Raw genomic sequence first — 24,243 nt, 5'->3', positions numbered from 1 at the left:
CACTGTTCAGGTGGCACAGAGGGCCAGGATTTCTGCTGAAGATAGAATATAATATACACTATTATTATTATTATTATTATTATTATTATTATTATTATTATTATTATTATTATTATTATTAATTGAACTCTGCCACCCATCCTTGCTTAAATGAAAGGAATGTTGGAAGGTTGAAGAAATAAATCTAGTCATTCTCTTTAATGAAAGTTGTGTTACATTTCAAGGAGATTTACTCTTTTAATTATCGATTAATCTTAATACTAATCACCAGAGGTGGGTAGAGCAGCCAAAAATTGTACTCAAGTAAAAGTACGGTTACTTCAGAATTATATGACTCAAGTAAAAGTAAAAAGTAGTCATCCAAATAATTACTTGAGTAAGAGTAAAAGTACTAAGTATCGGTACAAAGTACTAATTAACTTGTAGTAACGTTGAACTGATTTATTTTTAACACAAACATTCAATCAGACAGACAAAAATACAAAATAATCATCTTTAGGCAAATTATAGCCTAGTTCATCCAATCAATAAAATAAAATTTTAATTAATTAATTAATTACAAAATAGCTTAAATTCAAATAATCCAGGTAAATTCAAATACTTAAAAAATAAAATCAATAAAATAATAATACATAAAAAATAAATAAGCACAAGTAACTTTGTAATTAACTTTTTTTTACCAGGCTCTGCAGGCAGAACTAGAACAAGGTAATGGAGCTGCTGTTTGGCACTTTTACTAAGGTAACCATGCTTTCAATATGAGGCCAGAGGCCTGGACTACGAAGCAAGATTTGGTTTTCTGTATCACGAAGGTGGATCACTTGATACCGGGTTCAATCGCTGTGGTAACTCATGCTGGACGCCTAACCTGGTCGGGAGCAGGTTATGTTGGAGATCAGAGATCAACCGCCTACAGACCAATCAATACTCGATTGATAACGGCGTCACCACTCTTAGAAGATCAGGCGGAGCTCGGTGCGCAGAGAGAGAGAGAGAGAGAGAGAGAGAGAGAGAGAGAGAGAGAGAGAGGTGCGCTCATACAAAAAACATTTAGAGACCGACAACCCCGTTAACATTCCCTTAGCGGAAGTCTCTCTCTGTCAAAATAAAACATTAAAATGAGGCGTACGCAGGGGGGGAGGGGGGGATAAAAACAATGACGCGTAGAATACCAAAGACGTAAAAAGAAAAGTAACGAGCTCATTGTAGCCCAATGTAGCGGAGTAAGCGTACAGTTTCTTCTTCACAAATCTACTCAAGTAAAAGTAAAAAGTAAAGTGATTTAAAACTACTCCTGGAAGTATAATTTTTTCAAAAACTTACTCAAGTAAATGTAATGGAGTAAATGTAACTCGTTACTACCCACCTCTGCTAATCACTACGATAGTAAACTAAATGCCTTGGGGTTTTAGACTGACAAAACAATTAATTGATACAGATTGAGCAGAGGCTGCACAGTTTGACCAGCGGGCAGCGGCTGCACACCAGGCCGCCGGATGGTGTTGCTAAGAACTTGCAATGTTTAACTATTATCAGACCGGCCCTCGTGGCCTCGAAACACTACCGGACCACCGGGAAAAGTCCCGACTCTCCCGATTGCCGCTCCGCTACTGAAGCCAGACATCTTAGTTCCATAAAACAGAATAGGATCCCTAATGGAGAAGAAAGGTAGAATGTTGTTCAACGTCATAAGCTTATCAGTGTGATATGTTCTCTATGCACTGGGATAAGAAAAGGGACTGCTGTTATGTAAGCTCTGCCAGTGACGACACTCCCATCAGCCTTTGCAGTGAACTTAGTCAGCAAATAGACGACTGAGCCTTATATGAAAGCCTTCAGGTTGATACTGTAAAAACTGTAAAATAATCAATACTGTGTCCACAGGTCATTGGCGGTGTCGGGAAGTCGCTGTGTAATGATTAAGAGGCTACCCGCCTCAAGTGATAAAAGCTTCTGCTCTGCTTATCTATGAAAGCAAAGAAGCAGTGTGATTCGGCAGAAACATCGCTACTAGCTCCATTTTCTTATGACTCATCTCCTATGTATTGAGGTCACAGTGTAAATATACATCTACACATTAAACAGGCCTGCTCACGTTGGTTGGTTTGGTGAACGATCGTGATCATTTTAGTCCATGAGCTTCCACGGCACCTTCCACTGCGCGGCTCTAAGCTGATGTGTACAGTGGTCTTCCATCAGCACTTTTAAATCCCATATCAGCTCTGCTCCTCCGTGTCTCTTTCATCCAATATTGCCTGGGTAATGGCTCATATATGCGAGGGAGCGTATGGACTGGTGTTTTTTGAAGGACAGGGGCTGATCATTACTTAAAAGGAAGGAGGGGATGTTTGCTTTAACCCCTGTTGGCCCACGCATCCCATTCAACAGCAGCGTGTCTAGTGAGATGGAGAGGCCTGTATCTGACTCACCTCTATGGCAGAGGATCACATTTCAGTATGAGCTTCAGACTTTTATAAACCACTCCCGTCTCTGACAGAAAACTTTGGAGTTGTGTTGACAGGCATGAATGCATGCTATTGCTCTGGCCAGGGTCACAGTTGCCATGGTAACACATTTTTTCTGCCTCACCTGATTAAAGAAGCAATGATCCTCTCTGTGAAAGGCGGATAAGATCAGGGGATAAGTATGGGAGGACAGGATGCAACTTGCATGATTTTACATTTACATACATGATCCAGCTGCCAAAACAGCACATCATTTTCTTCTTGTTGGGTAAATGAAGTGGCCCTTCAAGAGTTGAATTAAAACATAACTGAATGTTGCTTGGCAATCATATTAAGTGTTCACCGCAATATTTCTCACTTTTAAAACAACAAATGTACTCATTAAGTACACTACATCATTTTTTAGTAGCGCAGCTTTTGTGGCCTGATATAAATCCTGTTTTAATCTGAAGATGAACCTAAAAAAATCTATTTATCTGATGACTTTTAATGGTCATTTTTTACATGTATATATTTATACTTATACTTGTTGTTGTATGTTATTATTATCTTACATTAAGAGACAGAATGGCGTCAATACTTGCGCAAGACAAAGACATTGCCGGGTTTTGTTTTGCCTTGGGAACATCTTGGCCTAGATGAAAAAGCATGGTTAGCAATCTGCATGATGAGGAACACTATGTTCTTTGGGCTGAGGTTGAGAATCAGAAATCACCAGAGAGTCCCAGTTTTCTAAGCAGGCACATACACAGTGAGACCTATTCAGAGGGTAGAGGTACAGTAATGAGACGGGGTGTTAGAGGAACAGTGAGTAGATGAGGTATACTCTTAGTATAACCATGATCCATGTTCGATCAGTAAAATTGATTCATTTAGATAACATGGCCATTTAGACCACCATGCCCAGTACAACCAAGAATAAATTAGACAAATACTTAAGCCAGTTTCAATAATGTGTCTGTTTAGATCGTAGACTGTAAAAAAAAAAAAAGTCTCCAATTCCTCCCACTGTACAAAAGTGAAATCAAAATATCCCGGATATGGGCACCACCATCTTGTAATTTTGGAGCCAGAGTCTGCACAGTAGTGATCGAGCGGTGGATTGCGATTCAATCACAGCTTTTTTGTTTGGCCCATTTCCGCTCCGCAAATGTGGAGGGGGCGGGATTTATGACCTATACTGCAGCCAGCCACCAGGGGCGACCCAGATGTTTTGGCTTCACTTAAGGCCTTTTTATAGTTGTGCGTAGAATCGACGGCGCAGGGTCCGGCGTAGACGCAGACCCCTCTGCATCTACACCGGACCCTACACCGTAGCCTGACTTGCACCTCTCGGAAAATGTAACTACACGTCGCGGTGACGCACGTCGCTCGGCCGTGGCTTGGTAGCGTTGCATTTCCCCCGACTCATTTCCTGGTTCTCCTTCTCCATAAACAACATGAAATCAAGGAGAGGGTTAACTTCTCCTGCTCCAGATTTCCCACCGTGGTCAGAAAGAACAGGAGGAGACACTTTTTTCTCTCACTAGGACTCTAGAGTCACTACTCGCTCCGAAGCTAATCGCCGTCACTCTCTCCCTTCTCCCTCTACCACACACTCCCCCCCCACACACACACACACACATGCGACTCGACGCACGAACCAGCTCACAAGTATCAACATCAGGCCATTTATGTAGGCTACGGCTCTGCTTGGAGCTTCCGCACAACTGTAAAACGGCCTTTACACAGTCTATGCATCAAGCCCTGGTATACGTCATCCATTAAGGCCAAATTAAATACTCCATGTTGAGTAATATCAACAGAGTGTGAAAATTTTGACTAGTAGGACATCTTTCTCAATAGGGAAATTTATTTATTTACGCGTCCAGTTAGACCAGCATATTATCCATTTAAATGACGAGCATGTCGGAGAAATAAACATTTCAAACTTTATTGTTGGCCTGCTTCCTGGACAAGAATTAAGGATTGTACTACAGTAGATATAAACATGTTGACTAGTACAGTGTGTGCACTTAGACTAGAAGAGCAATTGTCCAATTAGATGAATACATTGCATCTAACTTGGAGTTTCCTGTAACATGAATTTCTATGTGAAATGATCTCTTCAAATATCAATGCTATTATAGCCACAAATACTAATTGATTAATTAGTTGTCAACTATTAAATTAATCGACCAACTTTTAAAAAAAATCGATTAATCGGTTTGAGTAATTTTTTTTAATGAAAAATACTCAACATTCTCTGATTCTAGCTTCTTAATTGTCAATTGTTTGTTTACTCCTCTGTGACAGTAAACTGAATATCTCTGAGTTATGGAAAAAACAAGACATCGGGGATGTCTTTTTTGGGCTTTTGGAAACACTGATCGACATCTTTCACCATTTTCTGGAATTTAATAGACAAAACAACTAATCAATTAATCGAGCCCTAGAGCTGATCCATTTTAACCTCAGTCGGCAATCGTTTGGAGAGGCAACAATGGCCCCTGTCCCCCAAACCGTGCCACTGTGCTTATATTCGATGTAACTGAAGAGGCAGCATTGTGTCGAGTCACCCAGATGAAATGCAGCCTCACTGTGATGATAGTGAAAGAGCATATTTTAGAATGTCACCTGTACCGAGAGACGCTTGAAGTCTGCTTCAAAGCTTCTGGGCTGCATTAACTGATCAAAGGCACTAATCCTCCAATAAGCATTCAATATTTATGTGTGAAAGTACAGGCTGATACATAACAGAACCCACTGGCACTCGAACTGGCATAAACAAAAGGCTGAAGTACGAGGTGTGTGCATTCTTTTAAAGCACATCTGACTTATTTCACCAGCAGCTGGCAAACCAAAAGAAGACATATAAACAGTCCAAACGTAGTGTTTAGGACAGGAGTTTGTGCACAGTGTTCTTGTCAACAGTGAGAAGACCAATATGAGCAATCATTTTTGAGTTCTCATACACTCATGAAAGATTAAGTGGCAAATATTATTTATTAGCTAACTCTCGAAAACAAAAAACAAAAACGCTCTCTTTCTCTGGCAGCATCAAGTATAAAAACACAGGCTATGAATGGCTGCTAGGTTTGGACGTGCAGAGTGCTAGAGCTCCAGCTATGGGTTAACATTGAAATTAAAAACATCGCTCACTTTCAATGTCATGGTAATGCAATGTTGCCGTGTGCACTTGAAATCCTATTACAATGTAATGACGTAATCCTGATTATATACTGAACATTTTCTTGCTTCTAATACCATGGAGTCGAGCACTAATGTCTAATATATGAGGGAGCTGAATTTGAAGGCGCCTAATTGAAGTAATTGATGGAGTCAATCGTCAAACTGCATTGATTCTTCTCCCATTTTAGTCTGCGTGTCTCTCCATAAGTTGTCTTTATAAGACAGTAACATGGTGGAGGTCAGACACTTTAATTAATGAATACTAGCCTGGGGGCGCTACACGTAACTCGTCCGATTAAGAATGTGGAGCCTTTGATACAGAATGTAATTTGTCTCTTAAAGATCATTTTACTAGCAGAGCTAAAATAAGACCCTAATTTGGACACTGGCCTATTTTCCGAGAGAAAGAGAATGCGGTTACACTTTACTTGAAGGTCTCTGCATAAGAGTGACATGACACAGTCATGAACATGTCATGAACATTATAAAGAAGTCATAAACGTTTAATAACATAACACTTCTTTTAGTAAGTGTCATTCGATTTTTGTCATGACAAGTTAGGGTTAGGGTTAGAATTAGGGGTAAAATGCAACGCCCGAGATGGGCGCTGCAAGGGGCACGGGCACAAGGGGACCACTGGTGTGATTAAAACACTTTAAAACCTCCTTAAAAAGCCAAGTTGGGTTATATAAAAACATCTGTTTGAAAGAAGGCCAGATATTAAAGGCAGGGTGAAAGAACCGCTGGACAGGATGGACAGCGGGAGAATACAACTTTAAATAAAAGGTCACCTACACACCTGCCCTGGCCTCTCTCCTGGAGACATTACAAAATAAATTTAAAAAAAAAAAAAAAAAAAAAAAAAAAAAAAAAAATATATATATATATATATATATATATAGAGAGAGAGAGAGAGAGAGAGAGAGAGTTATGAAAATGCGTCGCAATACAAATTTTTTTAACATAAAAAGGACTAAAAACATTTAAAAAGTCTAAAATGCTATCTGAATTACTTGTCCTTGAGATTAAAAAATACACCTGCCATTAAAAATTAGTAATAAGTGCTGAGGTTTAAAAGTGCTTAAAAAGTAAAAGTGCCACACAATAAATAAATAATTTAAAATACATCATAGAATAAAACCACACTGTTAGTCATGCATAAAACCAATGGCATGTGTATTATCATGTTAAAATCTTGAGGCAAGTAATTCAATGTGTAATAATAAATAATAATAAAGGTTAGGGTTAGGGTTCATGTGTCACTCTTATGTAGATGCCTTCAAGCAAAGTGTTACCGAGAATGCTAAATAGTATGAGTTAAATAGCATGAGCTTGCATGACCTAGTATCTCTAAGTTGTATGTAAATATTGTACGTGTGTAAAATTTTTCAGCATAGTGTACAGCCTAGTTTTGCATGCTGCCATTTTTTAAGATTTGGGTCGAGTGGACAAAAATATTGCCGTGGCTATTGGCAGTAGCTTGGCTATTTAAAAATGGTGGGTTTGTTCAGGGGTCCCGTGCAGCATTAGTGACGATTTTCTGCGTCCAATCTGTGGTCTGCAGTGTTTTAACCTTTTTAGTATCGCCTCAACATGGAACCTCGACCAAGGTGGTACCAGAAAAAGAGAGTCACACATGGTTCATGTGTTCACTCACTTGGCATTTTTGGTTGCTTTGATAAAAACACAACGCAAGGCAACTCTGACAAGTCAAAATGATCCCAAAAAAATAGTTAAAGGTCCCATGACATGGTGCTCTTTGGATGCTTCTATATAGACCTTAGTGGTCCCCTAATACTGTATCTGAAGTCTCTTTTCCGAAATTCAGCTTTGGTGCAGAACTACAGCCACTAGAGCCAATCCCACAATGAGCTTTCCTTAGGATGTGCCATTTCTGTGTCTGAAGCTATTGAGGAGGAGAGTGGGAGGGGCAAGGTGGATGGTGGGGGTGTGGCCTTGACCAACTGCCACTTTTCTCGTTTGAAAGCCATGATGTCTCTCTCTCATGGGTTGGCCAAATTCTCTGGGCGGGCAAAGCAGAGAAAGGGGAGGTAACCTTGCTTGTTATGACCTCATAACAAGAAGATTCCAAAACAGCTCATCTGAGCTTTCATTTTCTCAAAGGCAGAGCAGGATACCCAGGGCTCAGTTTACACCTATCACCATTTCTGGCCACTGGGGGACCATAGGCAGGCTGGGGGAACTCATATTAATGTTAAAAAACATAAAGTGAAATTTTCATGCCATGGGACCTTTAAATACAGTAGAGTATGTCATCAGAATCAGAATACTGTATTACTATACTCAGGGAAATTATTTAATTGCTGTTTCTCACAGTCAAATTCAAGGTAAAATAAGAGTAAGAAAAAGCAAGTCAATACGTGTATAAAGTAACATAGCTACAGTAAGAAATAAATAAAAACGTTAAAGTAGAAGTGAAGTTAGGTTACAAGTAAGATCAGCTTAAAAAGATTGTTTCAAATTCTGTTGTAGTGCAGTGTCAACATACAGTACGAACATAATAAGTACTGTGTGAATAATAAGTAGCAGCAGTGAATAAATAATACATTTTGCACATGTAGCTGAGACATTATTAGCTGATAGTTGATCTTTCACTGCATGAACAATCTTTAACGATATACAATACATGCACTTTCACCCTTCAACTCAGCTATACTGTAAGTCATGAACTCCTGTACCTGAACTCTGTCCTTCTCTCCTTTCCACCCCACGCCTTCTCATCTCCTGTCCCTCTCACCTGTCCTCTCTTCTTTCCTCTTCTATCCCTCCTTCCTCCTGTTTCCTCTTCCATCATCTCTCCTTTCACATCCTCTCCCCCGCTGGCCTCCTCTATCCTCTCCTCTCCTCTCCTCTGCCCTGTCCTGTCTTCTCTGTCCTCGCCTGCCCCCCTCTCAATGGTGGTGGCTGACAGTGACTTTGCATCCAAAATGAAAAACAGGCAGATGGGCTCGTCGGGCGGGGTGAACATGACCAAGAGCACAAGCGTCAGCGGCGACATGTGTAACCTGGAGAAGACGGACGGCAGCCAGTCAGACACGGCGGTCGGCACGGTAGGCACCGACGAGAAGAAGAGGCGCTCCAGCATTGGTGCCAAAATGCAGGCCATGGTTGGCATGTCGCGCAAGAGCCGGAGCACCTCTCAGCTCAGCCAAACAGGTAGGACATCCGACTGCACAGCCGGTGTACAGCACTGTGTGATCGTTTCTATGTGCATCTGTCCTGTGGCCCCTTGTTCTGTCTGCGTGGGTTTCTCTGTTGTTTTCTGTTCTGAATGTTGAGTTCTAAAACCGCTGCTCTCTCTTCTCCAATTCATCCTCTTGCCCACTTTTTTTAATTTTCATCTCGAAGGACTCTGCAGTCATTTTCTGGAGATGAAGACAACGGCATGTCTTTTCTCTTACAGTATCTTTCTCTTTCTTTCTTCTAGGTACAGTAACAACTCACCCGGAAATTCCTCACTCTGTCTCACTACCTCCCTTTTTTTCTTTGTTCCTTATTACACCACTGCAGTTGTGTTTTCATGCATAATGCCGACTATTTATTGCGCCTTTTCTTTTCTTTATTTTTTTTTACTTTTCACTAAATGCGTTACAGCTGTGACAGCTTTGCACTTCCTGTCACATTGATGACTTCAGCTGCTTGTTGCAGGTCACGTTTTGTAACTTTTCTTATATTGTCACGCACTCTTGACTGCGATTTGCCAGTGTGAAACACTACCTCAAACTGTGGCCAAATGCAGTTGTTAGTATTTGTTTCTATGAGTGCACGTGAGAATGTGTGCACATGTGAGATATAGACAACGACGGGTGTGTTGTGTTGGTGTTTTCAAACCTATTTTCCTTTAGCAAAATGCAACAATATTTTCTTTCAGTGGAAAAGATGGAATTTTGCAGAACATGGGGTTATTACTTTTCTTCACTCCTCAGTGTAATAGTTTTTTCTATGGTACCTTTTTTTAAAACACTCAATAACCATTTGAGAGGCATTGGGCTGCAATAGCTGGTGTCAGACAGTGTTAAAATGCCGTGCGGTGATGTCTCGGCCGACAGATTGGGGTCTGGTCTGTTAATGAGAAGGTCAGTGGATTGTGACAGCGCATCTCTAAGCATTGAGGGCCTTTTCATCTCGTCCATTCAACCTTAAAGTGGTCAATAATCACTTCAACCCATTAGCACTCTCTGTCCAGATCTGGCTAGATAGCGTGGCAGAGGTATGGAGAGATGGATGTATGGTGAGGTGAGATCTGCAAGAGAGGGGAAGGGAGGCACCAAGTCATGGGGCAGGGGTGGCCAAGGGATCAAATCTGGGTGGGGAAAGTGAAAGAGCTTGTCCCTCCCTCCCTCCCTTTATTTTTTATTTTTTAAATGTGGCACTGCCTGGCATGGGCTGCTGCCGTATCTCTGTGGGTTAATCATTCCACGTCAATATGTCAAGTAGCAGTTCTTTGTGGCATTTTGGTATGGTTTACAGGGCTGGGCATCGCCACTGATTTCCCTAATCGATTCAATTCACAAGGTTAAGTTTGGTTTGTTATATTTTAGTTGCAGTTTCAGTTCTTGAGGTGAGAGGTCAAGGGACCCTTTTTAAAAATGGCCATGCCAGGTTTTCCCTCACCAAGATGCACAGTTGCCCATCTTTGGAGCATTTTTTAACCACTTTTCATTTGATACAGACAGAGATCGATTTTTGTGAATCGATATGGGATCATTCAAATGAAAATCTCTTTTTTAAACCCAGCCCTAATGGTTTACTTAGATATGGCTGCTGGAAGACAGGAGTAACTGTTCAATCCTTCCTGTTCAGTAACTGCATTGTGAAGCAGCTCTCCAAGTCTTGTGTTGTTGACTATTAATGATGGTTATGTTGCCTTATAGGATGACTCTTCTGGAGTCTACTTTTGGGAACAGACAAACCCAACTGACATTTGTTCAGATTTTTATTTTAAGATTTCACACAACACAGGGAACAAAGTTGCACACACATGCACACACTCCTTCCCAGTGCAGACACTGCGCAAACTGAGCAGCCTGAATCTCTAGAATCTCTAGAGCTATTAATATTTCACTCAGTGCTTCTAAGTGCATCATATGGAGTTTTGTGAGAGCGTGCATACATCTGCCTCTCCATATTTGAGATCTGTATTTGGTTCTGCACCAGTGCAAACATTGCCAAGCTGCCTTTTGCCCTACTTTTGTTGTGCGTTATATCCTGAGAGGCTCATCTCTGGCTTGAAGGGTGCATTCAAAGGATGGTTGATTTTTCTGCTCGACATTTTGTGTGCTTTGCCAAGTGCTGGTGGGGGATGGGCAGATCAGGCAGGCAGCACGTCTCTGGCTTTGACAAACACAGGTCAGTCAGATGGAATGGATGTGTTCCCAGGTGGCCGGCCTTGTGTGTGTGTGCACAGTTTCCTTCTCCAGATTTGAACTGCTGGTTTTTGTCCTCTCAGTCCTCAGTGGAAGGCACAACATTTTTCAGGAAATACAAATGTATCACTGAAGTGTGTCTGAATAATGTTTTGTGAACAGTCACAACTGCTTCATTTTCTAACTGCCATGAAGACTAACTTTGTGCATACGTCTAGGGCTGGGTTAAAATAATCAATTATCTGATTAAAATCAATCTTTGTCAGAGTGATCTGATATCTCTTTGAAATCGATCTTTTAATACGTGCCTTTTTTGGGGTGCATTTTGGGCTTTAATCGCTAGGACAGCTGCAGAAAGGAAAGTGGGGAGAGAGTGGGAAGACATGCAGTAAAGTGCCACAGGTCAGATTTGAACCCTGGGCCGCTGCAGTAAGGACTGAGTTTTGGCACATGGGGCGCATGCTCTACCAGGTGAGCTACCAGGGTTCCCCATTGGGGGTCAATTCTTAATGTAAACATTAACCTGGTGCATTATAAAACATATTTGAGGATTGTATTTTTCTTTTTACAAATTTGTACAATTTGTACAATTTACAGCTTGAGTTCCCTGAGAATCTCTTTAATATCCAAGCAAAATTGGTATTGTAACTGAAATGTCCCTAACCTAATGCGATGTAATCGGGACCTTGTGAATCATAATCAAATTGATTCAGGAAATCATTGGTGATACCCAGCCCTACATACGTCCATAACAGGACCTGAGACTGAGTGCAAGGCTGCAGTACAGAGCAAACAATGGACAACAGAGAGTACTGTAGATGCTACATGTGCATTTAGCATAGCATAGCATCCAACAGGTAATAGCCATTAGTGAAAATCTAGCAGTGAACCTCAAAAAGATACCACAACATGTTTCTTGGATGCAGAATGGTGACTCTCACTAATTAATTCATTATTAAATTCATGTGACTGATTAATCCTACACACAAAAGAGCTGTAACACACCTGTGATAAAGAACACAACTACATGTATACTGCATGTTGAAGAAATGACAACTTACTTTTTCATCACTAATAAATCATATTTCTTTTTTTCTAAGAGGAAATAAAATGATTAAGAGTGTGGTTGCTGAGCTTGAGAACATTTTCAGCCAGTGCTGAGTTTAACATTGGCTTTGACACTGTGATTGACTTGAACAAAACAGAAAAATACATTTTGAAAATAATATTAAACCTATGCATGTGTTCGTTTAGGGGCTTTATTGATGGTACACTGGTCATCATGAGCAAGCTGAAACATCCATTTGATTTATTATGCCCAATTGTCCCAGGTACCAGTCAGCAGTCCTCTGCTCCCTGGGACATTATGTTTTAAGCTCAATAGAGAGGCGCTTTAATATGCCCAAGCAAAACTGCTGCTGCTACACAGCCTGACTCAGCTGAAACCACACGGTAACAATCAAATCTTGCAGACTTATTGGAAATCCATCTCCATGCATTCATCGGTGCATTTCTTTGTGTATTTTCCTTTTGATAGGCATCTGATGAATAGGCCTGTTTTTCTGTCTATTAGTTCCAGTACATTTGCTATGTGTGCTACATATTCTCAGTGTGTGTGTGTGTGTGTGTGTGTGTGTGTGTGTGTGTGTGTGTGTGTGTGTGTGTGTGTGTGGGGGGGGGACTGCCATAAAAAGCATGCTGATAAAGATGTTATCATCATTTCACAGTATATTGACCTGCTGTTCACTTTTTCAGCTCAGTTTTACTGTGAATCGTTATCGGCTGTGGTGCATTATTGCATTCACGCACACAATCATACATTATTATGTATAATTGAATTATTCATCTTAGGGCTGTCAAAATTAACGCAAATGTGTTTAACATGCGGGAGCGTGTCTTAGGGATATAATACAGCCATGAATGGGAGTGGATACCTAGCAGAAACAAAGCTCCTTGTGCAGGATAAATGAACGGATCTTTTGAATGGCAAGTTGAGTTTCAAAGCCCTTCCAGATGGTTCTCTCCACCAGACTAAAGTTATTTACGTGTACCGTCGATGTGAAACGAGTTACCACCGCAGTACGCAAATACTCCACTACCACTTGAGCATTAAAGTACATTTAGCAGAGATAAAAAAGTGCTATTGATTTGCAATTAATCGAAAGTTAATTAGGACACTCATGCAATTAAAAATTGTAATCGATTGACAGCCCTAATTATTATATATCGTCACTGTCCAGCGAAAGCCTTGTAAGTCCAAAATTATTACTTTTCAGGAAATGAAAAAAACATGAAACTTGAAAACATATTATTGAGCTATTTTTCTCAGACAAAGTCAGACAAAATCACCTTGTCACTGTTTAAATATTTGTAAAAACCCACAGACAGACGTAAAGGGTGACCAAAAGCACTGATTTATGAGAAAAATGTAAATGATAAAATATAGAGGTTCACGGTTTTTGCACGACAGCAACGATAATTTATATATATACAGTATATATAATCATTATTATTAGTATTATTATATATACATGTATATTATACAAACATTAAAAGGATATTCTACCTAAAACAAAATTGTAACTCTTTTTTTGAATGCTTTGAAACATAAATTGTAAACAACATGGAGTATGAACTGATATACATTAGCCTCCTGCTCTCTATAGTTGTTAGAAATGTGCATCATTGGCCGCCTGGGTAGCTCACCTGGAACCGAGGTTCAGTCCTCGCAGCAGAGCCCGCAGGTTCAATTTCGACCTGCGGCCTGTTTTGCTACATGTCATTCCCCGTCTCGCTCCCCTTTCATGTCTAAGCTTTCCTATCAAATTTAAGCCCTAAAGTGTCAAAAAAGAAAATCTTTAAAGAAAAAAAATCATATCACCCCCTGTTTGTGGCGTGCATGGGGTGATGTTCTCTTTTTTTCATTATGAATTACAGCATATAAATGGAATAGGAGGGCTATCTCTTTATTACAATATTGCACAGAATTATTAAGCAATTTTTTCGACCATTTTTACAACACAGCTAGTAGCATTCTACCTGATAATCCATTTCTGTAGTTTTTGCCCATAATGGCCTGTGTGTAAAGAGTCGTGATGGTGTCCCAGATACAGTACATAATAGCATAATAGCACCTCTTTACAACTCAGCACCAGCTTCTGACTATTAAGGCTGAGGACACGAACAGTGCAGGAAATTAGGCTTTAACAGGCAAAAACAGGATGCTGCAGTGGTAGTGTTAGCAGTGGTATAGAAATAGAAAAAGATGGAATCAGTGGGGAGGATTCTGAGTATGCGCTATGATATGCCATTAGCGTCTAGTTTTCTGTTCCCCGGAGTGCAGCCTTGACGGGATTCTTCTTATGTCCTACTTTTCTCTTCCTGACCCTGAAAGAAGCTCACTCTTTGGGCCAGATGTGTCACTCTCTCAGCTGAAAAAAAATTAATCTGTAGAGAGGGATTAAAATAGGACATTTCACTTACTTACTCGGTTGTTTAAATAGTTTCAAGTTTTTTAATTGAAGGAGTCGCATGATGCCATAGCATTGGCTCTAAGAGTAACTTGTAAGCTACCTGTAATATCGTTGTAGGCCTACTACTTTTGCTTCTAAGAAAAGACGAGGTGGGATGAGATTTGATGAAGCACTAGTGCACCACTGTACCTGACATTTCAATCCCACTGCTGGGGTACTGTTGGTTACGGATACGTGTATGTTGTGCAACCGGTTCGCTGTGTTCGTTAATGAATGTACAGTACAGGCCAAAAGTTTGGACACACCTTCTCATTCAATGTGTTTCCTTATTTTCATGACTATTTACATTGTAGATTCTCACTGAAGGCATCAAAACTATGAATAAACACATATGGAATTATGTACTTAACAAAAAAGTATGAAATAACTAAAAACATGTCTTATATTTTAGATTCTTCAAAGTAGCCACCCTTTGCTTTTTTTGATAACTCTGCAAACCCTTGGTGTTCTCTCAATGAGCTTCAATAGGTAGTCACCTGAAATGGTTTTCACTTCACAGGTGTGCTTTGTCAGGGTTAATAAGTGGAATCTTTTCCCTTATTAATAAAAAAAGCAAAGAGTGGCTACTTTGAAGAATCTAAAATATGAGACATGTTTTCAGTTATTTCCCACTTTTTTGTTAAGTACATAATTCCATATGTGTTCATTCATTGTTTTGATGCATTCAGTGAGAATCTACAATGTAAATAGTCATGAAAATAAAAAGGAAACTCATTGAATGAGAAGGTGTGTCCAAACGTTTGGCCTGTACTGTATAACTTTAAAGTAAAGCTAGAGTTAAGTTTTTCTCAATGAATGAGTCCGTATGCCTTAATATCATGTAAACAAGCTTTGTAATAGTGCTAGATTTCAATTCTAACCTGATTTATTTTTATTTCAGAGGGTGATGATTTACATTTTGTTTCATATTTATTCTAATTTTCTGCCCAAGATATTCCTCGTTGTCAATGTTTTGGTCCATTTTGTAAAAATAAAAAAATAAGTTTAATGAAGTCTTGAGGAACAGTACATTTTGTACTCCCTTGTAATTTGCAAGTGCCTTTATCATTTCTAGTGCTAATTGTAAAAAATGTATTTGACCTAACTGACTGTGCTCAGAACAGCTAAAGAAGACAGAACCCCACATACTGATGTAGTTTCGGACCTCCAAAGTCCTCCGACACACTATTTTGTATGTAGTAAAAAAGCTGAACTTTGAGCTTTCAGCCGAGGTAATCTGTCTTCAGAGTTGAGTTGGGGGCCTGTATCAGCAGCTCCTCCGCTAGCTGAGGCTGCTAATTAATGTCCCCGGGGAGCAGAGCAGACCCGCTGCTCTCAGGATGATGCATGAAGGCAGCACAGCAGCACATGTGCAACCGAGGCTCCGAGACACCAGCGCCCCACCGGTCGCTCCCCGTCCCTCTTTCTACCTCACCCATTCTCTCATTCCCATCCTAACTGGTCTGCTCTCGTTCATTTCTTCTGCCGGCTCGACAGTATCTCTTCCTTTCTGTCTTTCCCTCTCCTCCACTTTTCTCTCTCCATCTCTTTTACATCATGTCTGTAGGTGATGCATGGCGTGAATACCCTTTGGAAGCGAAGCTTTTCAACATTTTACTTTCAGCCCCTGCAATCAGAGCTGCAATGATTAATCGAATAGTTTTCAACTTGTTAAATTAATCGCCTACTAAAACTGTTTTGATGATTGATCCATAGGTTTGAGTCATTTATTAAATGAAAAAAGTTAAAAGTCTAGTCTATAGTGTCTTCTCTCCTCTGGGACAGTAAACTGGATATCTTTGAGTTGTGGACAAAACAAGATATTTGAGGACGTCATATTGGGCTTTTTGGGAAACACTGATCCACATTTTTCACCATTTTATAGACCAATGAACTAATCGATTCATGGAGAAAATAATCAACAGATTAATAGACAAAAAAAAAAAAACGTTTGTTGCAGCCCTACCTGCAATATAAAAATACGTCACAGCAGTGAAACCAGTAACCTCCATGCACAACATCCTTGTGATAACAGTTTTTACATGTAGTGACTCAACAATGGTCCTGGTGTGTGGTGTTTAAACTGCACTGTGCACACATCAGTGGTATTATCGATGTTCAAGTGTCTGTGTGTTGCGGTCCGTTCATTGTAAAAGTTTGAGACGTCAGCCTTTAAAAAGCTCAGCAAAGCAACACAGTATTGTTGATACTCAGATATTTACAATACACACTAGGTGCGGCTACACACTGGCTGCGTGGCGTGAGCGTGGCATTTCTGTTTCGTTTCAGCTGCGTGGCAGCTGCGTGGATTTTTCTATGTCTTTACACACCAGAAACGTGTCTGACGCGGCGCTGCTGCTGCTAGCCTTGTCTGGACACATGCTGAATGTTTCCCATTGATAAAATGAAATACCATGTTAAACATAAATATATACTGATCTGACTACAGCAAAGACAACGTCGGCAGTATTGACGGCAAAATAGGCTACAGAATATTTCGTTCTGTATTGACAGGCGCAATATTAGAAAATCGATTTTTTTTTATTACATTTATATCTGCATTTATATCAAAACCTAGAGACTTTCAAACATCAACATGTCATTTATTAATATGTATTTGTGTCTAAACGACATATAAACATCTTTTCCTATTCTATTTTGTCTGGAAACGCTTCCAACATGTGTCGCGTGAAAAATAGGCGTCGGTTCTATTTCTAGCAGGCACGCGTCGAGCCGCGCCTGAGACGTGCGTGTCACGCAGGCAGTGTGTAAACTCTAACCTGTTAACATGGGAGCCCAAATATAAACGGACACGCCACGCAGCTGACACGCTAGCGCGATGCATCCAGTGTGTAACCGGCCTACTGTCTAACACCTAAAGCCTGCTGTAGGATGCTACTGGATGCAGCCATTTACTCAAAACAGTTTGTCATGTAAAAGCTGGAAAGGACGGAGTTTTGCAGGTGTAGGGTTTCTGTTTCTTTGGTCACTGTATGTTTTGTCCCAGATACTGTGCACCTGCAGCAAAAAACCACGCGCGTTGTTATCATGTAGAGAGAGTAAAATGAAGTTAGGTGAAATATGAGCTAAGTTGTTTTGCCCCTGATATGTCTGAGGTGGTGGAATGTAACTAAGTGCAATTACTCAAGAACTGTACTTAAGTACAGATTTATGGTACTTGTACTTGAATATTTTACATTTAATGCATCTTTATACTTATTCTCCACCACAGGCGTAGATTTTTTTGGGGGGGGGGTAGGGGGAAATGAATGGGATATATCCCCCCAAAAAATATTTAAAAGAGGCAGATTTGTCTTACTCAAAAAATATGAACCACAACCCACTCCCCAAAAGAGGTAAAAATACCCATTCAGGAGTCTCAAAACATGTATATACCCTTCTAACCTGTTAATATAGTGAATGTTTCCCAACAACTTCAGACACCCCTAGAGAGGAGCGTAGGCCTACCATCTTAATCTTGCAGCGCTGTGTGCAACGTTTTTCTTTCTTTTGTGAAACGAAACCTACGCCCTTGTGCTCCACTACATATCAGAGGGAAATATTGTACTTTACTTCACTCCACTACATTTGTAAATTAGCTAATTTTCAGATTACAGTTTTTTATGCCCTTTCTGTATAATGAAAACTATAATATATCTCGAAGATATCTCCAGATATGTGTTCATGGTTTGAGAAAATCTCCCTACTTCTTAAGCTAAAGAAACCATTTAAAAGTCTCTTAGATCAATATTAGAAGGATTTGAAATGAGCACAACAGTAAAATGCAAAATACACATTAATGCGGTAGTAATATTAATCCAGCAAAAAATAAATGCAGGACCTTTACTTATGGTGGAGTAGTATTACAGTGTGGTACTAGTAAAGAATCTGAATAATTCTTCCAACACTGTATGTCTGTAATATTTTACTGTCAGGCTTCATAGACGCAGAGCTGACAGCCACTAAAGAAAAGAGTATGCATATTGTTTCTTTTTTAATCAAACACTAATAATCCCCCCCGATACATTGTTATGACATTGCTCTCTTTATGTACTTCACTGCAGATTGGTATTTATTATTTCTAAGATTCTTTATATGAAATGGTTCTATCAGAAGAAAAATCACTGATAACTTTATGTTTATTGATGAGCTGTGATGAATATCAGAGTTGGTTGACTAATTGTTTTGATACTGAGAGCAGCACATCTCTCTGAGCAGACAGTGTACTTTGCGTTATCCAAGAAATTAATCAATGTTCTTGTTTTGAAGATGTTTTTTTTCTACATTATGGTAATTATGCAGGAGCGCGATTTAGCTGTCATCCGAGGGAAACATAAGCTCTGTTGATGTTAACCCTGGGTATGTAGAGTAACCCGGAAAGTTGTGGAAATGAAGTGGATATGAGTGGAGGTACAGTACAAATCTCTGATCTTTATTGACTTTGCTGCAAACTCATAACCACGTGACAAAAATAAAATTGTCATACTGTTGCTATTGAGAGGATTGAAAGGGAAGTGTAACTGATTTACACACAACATCCTCTTTGTAATGTTTTTATTTTGTAGCACTGTGGTAAAATCCATGATCATGCTCTGTTGTTTTCTGACAGATTAGGGCTAGGCGATATGGAGAAAACCAGATTTGACAACAACCTTGTCCAAATACCTTGATGTCGATACTGCGACGATATTGTATGTTGGACAATTGGTGCTTTTACAAAATATCTTCATAGTTAGATTTGTGATAAATAATCATCAGTACCGTGAATCTAATGTAAATGTAAATGGACTGTATTTATATAGCGCTTTTCTAGTCTTCACGGCTACTCAAAGCGCTTTAACATAGTACAGGAACCATTCGCCATTCACACACATTCATACACTGTGGCCGAGGCTGCCGTACAAGGTGCCACCTGCTCATCAGATAAACATTCACACACATTTACGCACTGATGGCGCAGCATCGGGACCAATTTGGGGTTCAGTGTCTTGCCCAAGGACACCTTGACATGGGACTGCAGGGCCCTGGATTAAACCACCTACCTTCAGATTGGTAGACCCGCTCTACCACCTGAGCCACAGCTGCCCCGATGCCTTAGTGGGTAAAGGCAAATTATAGAACAGCTAGAACGGTCTAGTAAATTCAGAAAATTACATCCCTTACTGTAATGCAGCCTTAAAAACCAGGTAAAGACAACACTTATTTCGTCCTAATTCGTCCATTCACTGACGTGCTGACGTGTACGGTAAGCGTATTGTCAATTCCGGTGTTCCCGTGTTCCAAACGCTAGTTTGCTGCTCCAGCAAAAACTTACTCAACTCTGCCTTATTGTCTAAATTAGCGGCTATTTGCCTGGATTGCATTTTAATTACAATTGTTCTACTCAAGCACGTATACTTCGCTTCCCTTACAGCGACTGCCTCGCTGATCTTACAGTTGTTAAAACGCTGTTAGCTACTTTAGCTTAGCCATTAGCAATGGCAAAGAACTTATAATATATCCAAGGGGGTAAGCTTCGCTTCAGAACTCGAACCTCCTATGGCAGCATTTTGTTGCTACAAAGGTATCACCTCCTGTTAGCATTCCACTGACCACCATTTATTTTTTACGTCACTTGACAGCGAATAACTTTACATCTGAAGCGTTTAAAGACTCTATTTGTCCGTTGTTTATTTCTAAAGAAACACGACAATGTATAAAAGGCTCCATTACCTTGTATCTCACGTTATGGCTCCGTGGCAGACGCTTTTGTAAAAATAGGCTAACGATTGTGTCATAACCACGAGACTTACTGTCGCACAGTAGAGGAATTACCGTATAGTACAGGATAAGCTTGCAGGCAGTTTTGACTTACATTAGCTGTTTAGGTTTAATTGCTAATGTTAACTAGCATGTTAGTTAGCAATAATTAGCCTGTGCTTATGTTATCTCCTTACATTCTCCTTACATTCTCTCCGTCTCTGTAAGATTGGGAATGATTGAGATTTCTCTTGGCACAGCTACCAGAAGACTTACAACTTTCAGACAGGTTGCTCACATCACATTTACGTTGTCTCTGTCAGTTGAAGGCTGCGCAGTAAAGCAAGAGATCACCGGAAAAGTGCTTCTAATAGCCTTCACTGGTCTCCGTCCAGAGCAACGGGGTCTATTGGTCCATTATATATATGTCAATGAATATATCAAGAAGTTCCACTCCCTCGTTACTTCCGGCTTCTGAACTGGTTGCAGTTCCACCAGAGTTCCATAGGCATAGTTCCGATCGTAATCACTCCTTCGCTGACCAATCAGTATTCATTAGCAGAATGCTAGCGTGTTATGGGCAACAACGACTCCCCCTGTAAGAAATCAAAAGGACATAAGTACTCGTTCATTCAACTTTCGACCTATAACCCATGTTGAACTTGCAAAAACTACAATCAAATCTGAGGTTTCTCAACGACAATCGGGTGAAAGAGACAAATTTAGCCATCTAGCTCCACAGAGTCCCATTCATTTTGCACTGGACCGCAATCACCCCCAGTGGAACTATGGTGGAACTGCAACCAAATTCGGTACAATGGGGCTGAATAGGGAGTGGAACGGCTTTCCGTAGACCGGCTTTGGCAATGGCTAATTCCTCTCCCTCTCCTGCTCTCTCTTGCTCTGTGTGTCAAATGTTTAGCTATTCCTCTGCCTCCTTTAGTGATAACCATACATGTAATACATGTAGTATATTCGCTGCTCTGGAGGCAAGGCTTAGTGAGTTTGAGGCACGGCTCCGCATCATGGAATCAGAATCACATGCTTCCGTAGCTAACCAGCGCCATGTAGTTGATGCGGACCAACATACTGTAGCTTCTGCTAGCTGTCCCCCGGCAGACCCCGAGCAGCCAGGCGAGTGGGTGACTGTCCGAGGGAAGCGTAGCGTTAGATCTAAACCAGGGAGTGCACATGATGACGGTCACTCTAAACCGGAGCATTTTCGCCTCTCTAACAGTTTCTCCCTACTCAGTGATACACCCACTGAGAAGCAAATTCTGGTTATTGGGAGCTCTATACTGCGACATGTGAAGCCGGCGGCCCCAGCGGCTGCGGTCATATGTGTCCCCGGGGCTAGAGCGGGCGATATAGAATCCCATCTAAAGCTGCTGGCTAAAAAGAACCGTAAATACAGTAAGATCATACTTCACGTAGGTGGTAATGGTCGTAAATCGGAGATCACTAAAATTAATGTTGAGTCACTTTGTGCATACGCAAAGACAATGTCGGACTCAGTAGTGTTCTCTGGACCCCTGCCAAACCTGACCAGTGATGAAATGTACAGCCGTACGTCATCCTTCCACCGCTGGTTGTCGGGGTGGTGCCCAGCTAATGATGTGGGCTATGTGAATAACTGTAGGGCGTTCTGAGGAAAGCCTGGTCTGATTAGGAGAGACGGCATTCATCCCACCTGGGACGGAGCCGCTCTCATATCAAAAAATCTGACCGAGTCTATTATCGGTCATAAACCATGACAACCCAAGTTTGATATTAGTAATCAGAGGTGCAGTGCTACGCGCCCCTCTGTGCTTCCGTTGGAGCAGTCGCCCACTCATAGTCTAATAAGCACGGTGTCTGTCCCCCGACTCAGATCGGTTAAATCAAAGGTAAACAAAAGATGCGCTATACTCAACAACCTAATTAGAATTAAAACGACAACGATAGAACAAAATAGGAAAATTAGATGTGGACTATTAAATATTAGATCTCTGTCTTCTAAAGCAGTATTGGTAAACGATTTGATATCAGATAATAAAATTGATTTATTTTGTCTTACTGAAACCTGGCTGGGCCATGAAGAATATGTTAGTCTAAATGAAGCCACTCCTCCCAGTCATATTAATACTCAAATTCCTAGAGGCTCAGGCCGAGGAGGGGGAGTTGCAGCCATCTTTGATTCAAGCCTGTTAATTAATCCTAAACCTAAACTAAATTATAACTCGTTTGAGAGTCTTGTTCTTAATCTTCAACATCCAAAATGGAAAACATTACAGCCAATTATATTTGTTGTTATTTACAGGGCTCCAGGTCCGTATTCTGAATTAAACTCTGAATTCTCAGAGTTTTTATCATGTTTAGTCCTAAAATCTGACAAAGTACTTATTGTAGGTGATTTAAATATCCATGTGGACGTTGACAATGATAGCCTTAGTACTGCTTTCAACTCATTATTAGATTCAATCGGTTTCAGTCAGAGTGTGCACAAGGCGACGCACTGTTTTACCACACCCTCGACCTTCTTGTGTTGGCATATGGTATTGAAATTGAGGATTTAATAATATTTCCGCAGGATTCGGTATTATCAGATCATTCTTTAATTACTTTCGAATTCTTACTACCTGACTCTACTAAATTAGATAAAAGCTTCTACACTAGATGCCTATCTGACAGTGCTATAGCTAAATTTAAGGAAGATATTCCAACAGCATTTGACTCTTTGTCATGCCTTAACATAACAGAGGACCTTTATGTTAACCTCAGTCCCTCTCAAATTGATACATTTGTAGACGGTGCTACGAACTCGCTCACGGACGACTTTAGACTCCGTTGCTCCCCTCAAAAAGAAGATGATTAAGCAAAGGAAACTAGCACCTTGGTATAACTCCCAAACTCGCGAAATTAAAACAAATCTGCGCAAAACCTCGAAAGTAAATGGCGTGTCCACCAAAGTGGAAGAATCCTCGTTTGGATTGGCAAGAAAGGCTCCAAAACCTATAGGAAGGCCCTAAAGAAAGGCCAGATCAGACTATTACTCATCACTAATAGAAGAAAATAAGAACAACCCAAGGTTTCCTTTCAGCACTGTAGCCAGGCTGACAGATAGTCACAGCTCTACTGAGCCATCTATTCCTCTAGCTCTGAGTAGTGATGACTTCATGAGCTTCTTTAATGATAAAATTATAACAATTAGAGATAAAATCTATCACCTTTTGCCCTCAACTTCTAACGGTTCATCTTTAAACGCAGGAACACTAGAAAGAACGACTATTCCCAACATATACTTAGACTGCTTTTATCCTATAGACCTTCAACAATTAATGTTAAAGATATCCTCAGCTAAGCCATCTACCTGTCTCTTAGATCCCATCCCAACGAGACTACTCAAAGAAGCGTTACCCGTGGTTAACACTTCATTACTAGATATGATCAATATGTCCTTATTAACAGGTTATGTACCGCAGTCATTTAAAATAGCTGTGATAAAACCTCTTCTGAAAAAACCCACCCTCGATCCTGAGGTCTTAGCAAACTATAGACCTATATCTAACCTTCCCTTTCTATCCAAGATCCTTGAGAAGGTAGTTGCTAATCAGTTATGTGATTTTCTACATAGCAATAGTTTATTTGATGACTTTCAATCAGGATTTAGAAAGAATCATAGCACAGAGACGGCACTGGTGAAAATTACTAACGACCTTCTAACTGTTGCAGACAAAGGACTTGTCTCCATTCTTGTCTTACTAGATCTTAGTGCTGCATTGGACACTATTGACCATACCATCCTGTTACAGAGACTGGAACACTTAGTTGGCATTAAAGGAAGCGCACTAAGCTGGTTTAAGTCCTATTTCTCTGAGCGATCCCAATTTGTTAACATTAACGATAAACCCTCCAAGCACGCTAAAGTTAGCCATGGCGTTCCTCAAGGCTCAGTGCTTGGACCAATTCTATTTTCCTTATATATGCTTC

General features: G+C 40.4%; 1 protein-coding gene across 50 annotated transcripts in view; it reads left to right on the top strand.

Moving 5' to 3' along the window:
- Window positions 1-24,243, top strand: part of rims2a (regulating synaptic membrane exocytosis 2a) — a 188,833-nt gene that overhangs the window by 147,842 nt on the left and 16,748 nt on the right. For 39 of the 50 annotated variants that reach the window (XM_039807126.1, XM_039807129.1, XM_039807131.1 and 36 more), the window contains one exon: window positions 8,596-8,813. The exons of 2 other annotated variants lie outside the window; for them this stretch is intronic. In XM_039807126.1, coding sequence (XP_039663060.1) covers window positions 8,596-8,813 — 218 coding nt within the window. Of the gene's footprint in view, window positions 1-8,568; window positions 8,814-24,243 lie in introns of all 50 variants that reach the window. 9 more of the 50 variants (XM_039807170.1, XM_039807154.1, XM_039807146.1 and 6 more) reach the window with 1 other exon arrangement.

The sequence above is a fragment of the Perca fluviatilis genome, chromosome 7 (genome assembly GCF_010015445.1).
Source record: "Perca fluviatilis chromosome 7, GENO_Pfluv_1.0, whole genome shotgun sequence".
NCBI classification, from domain to species: Eukaryota; Metazoa; Chordata; class Actinopteri; order Perciformes; family Percidae; genus Perca; species Perca fluviatilis.
Note: the sequence above shows the minus strand (reverse complement) of the source record. Positions and strands in the feature narration are given on the sequence as shown.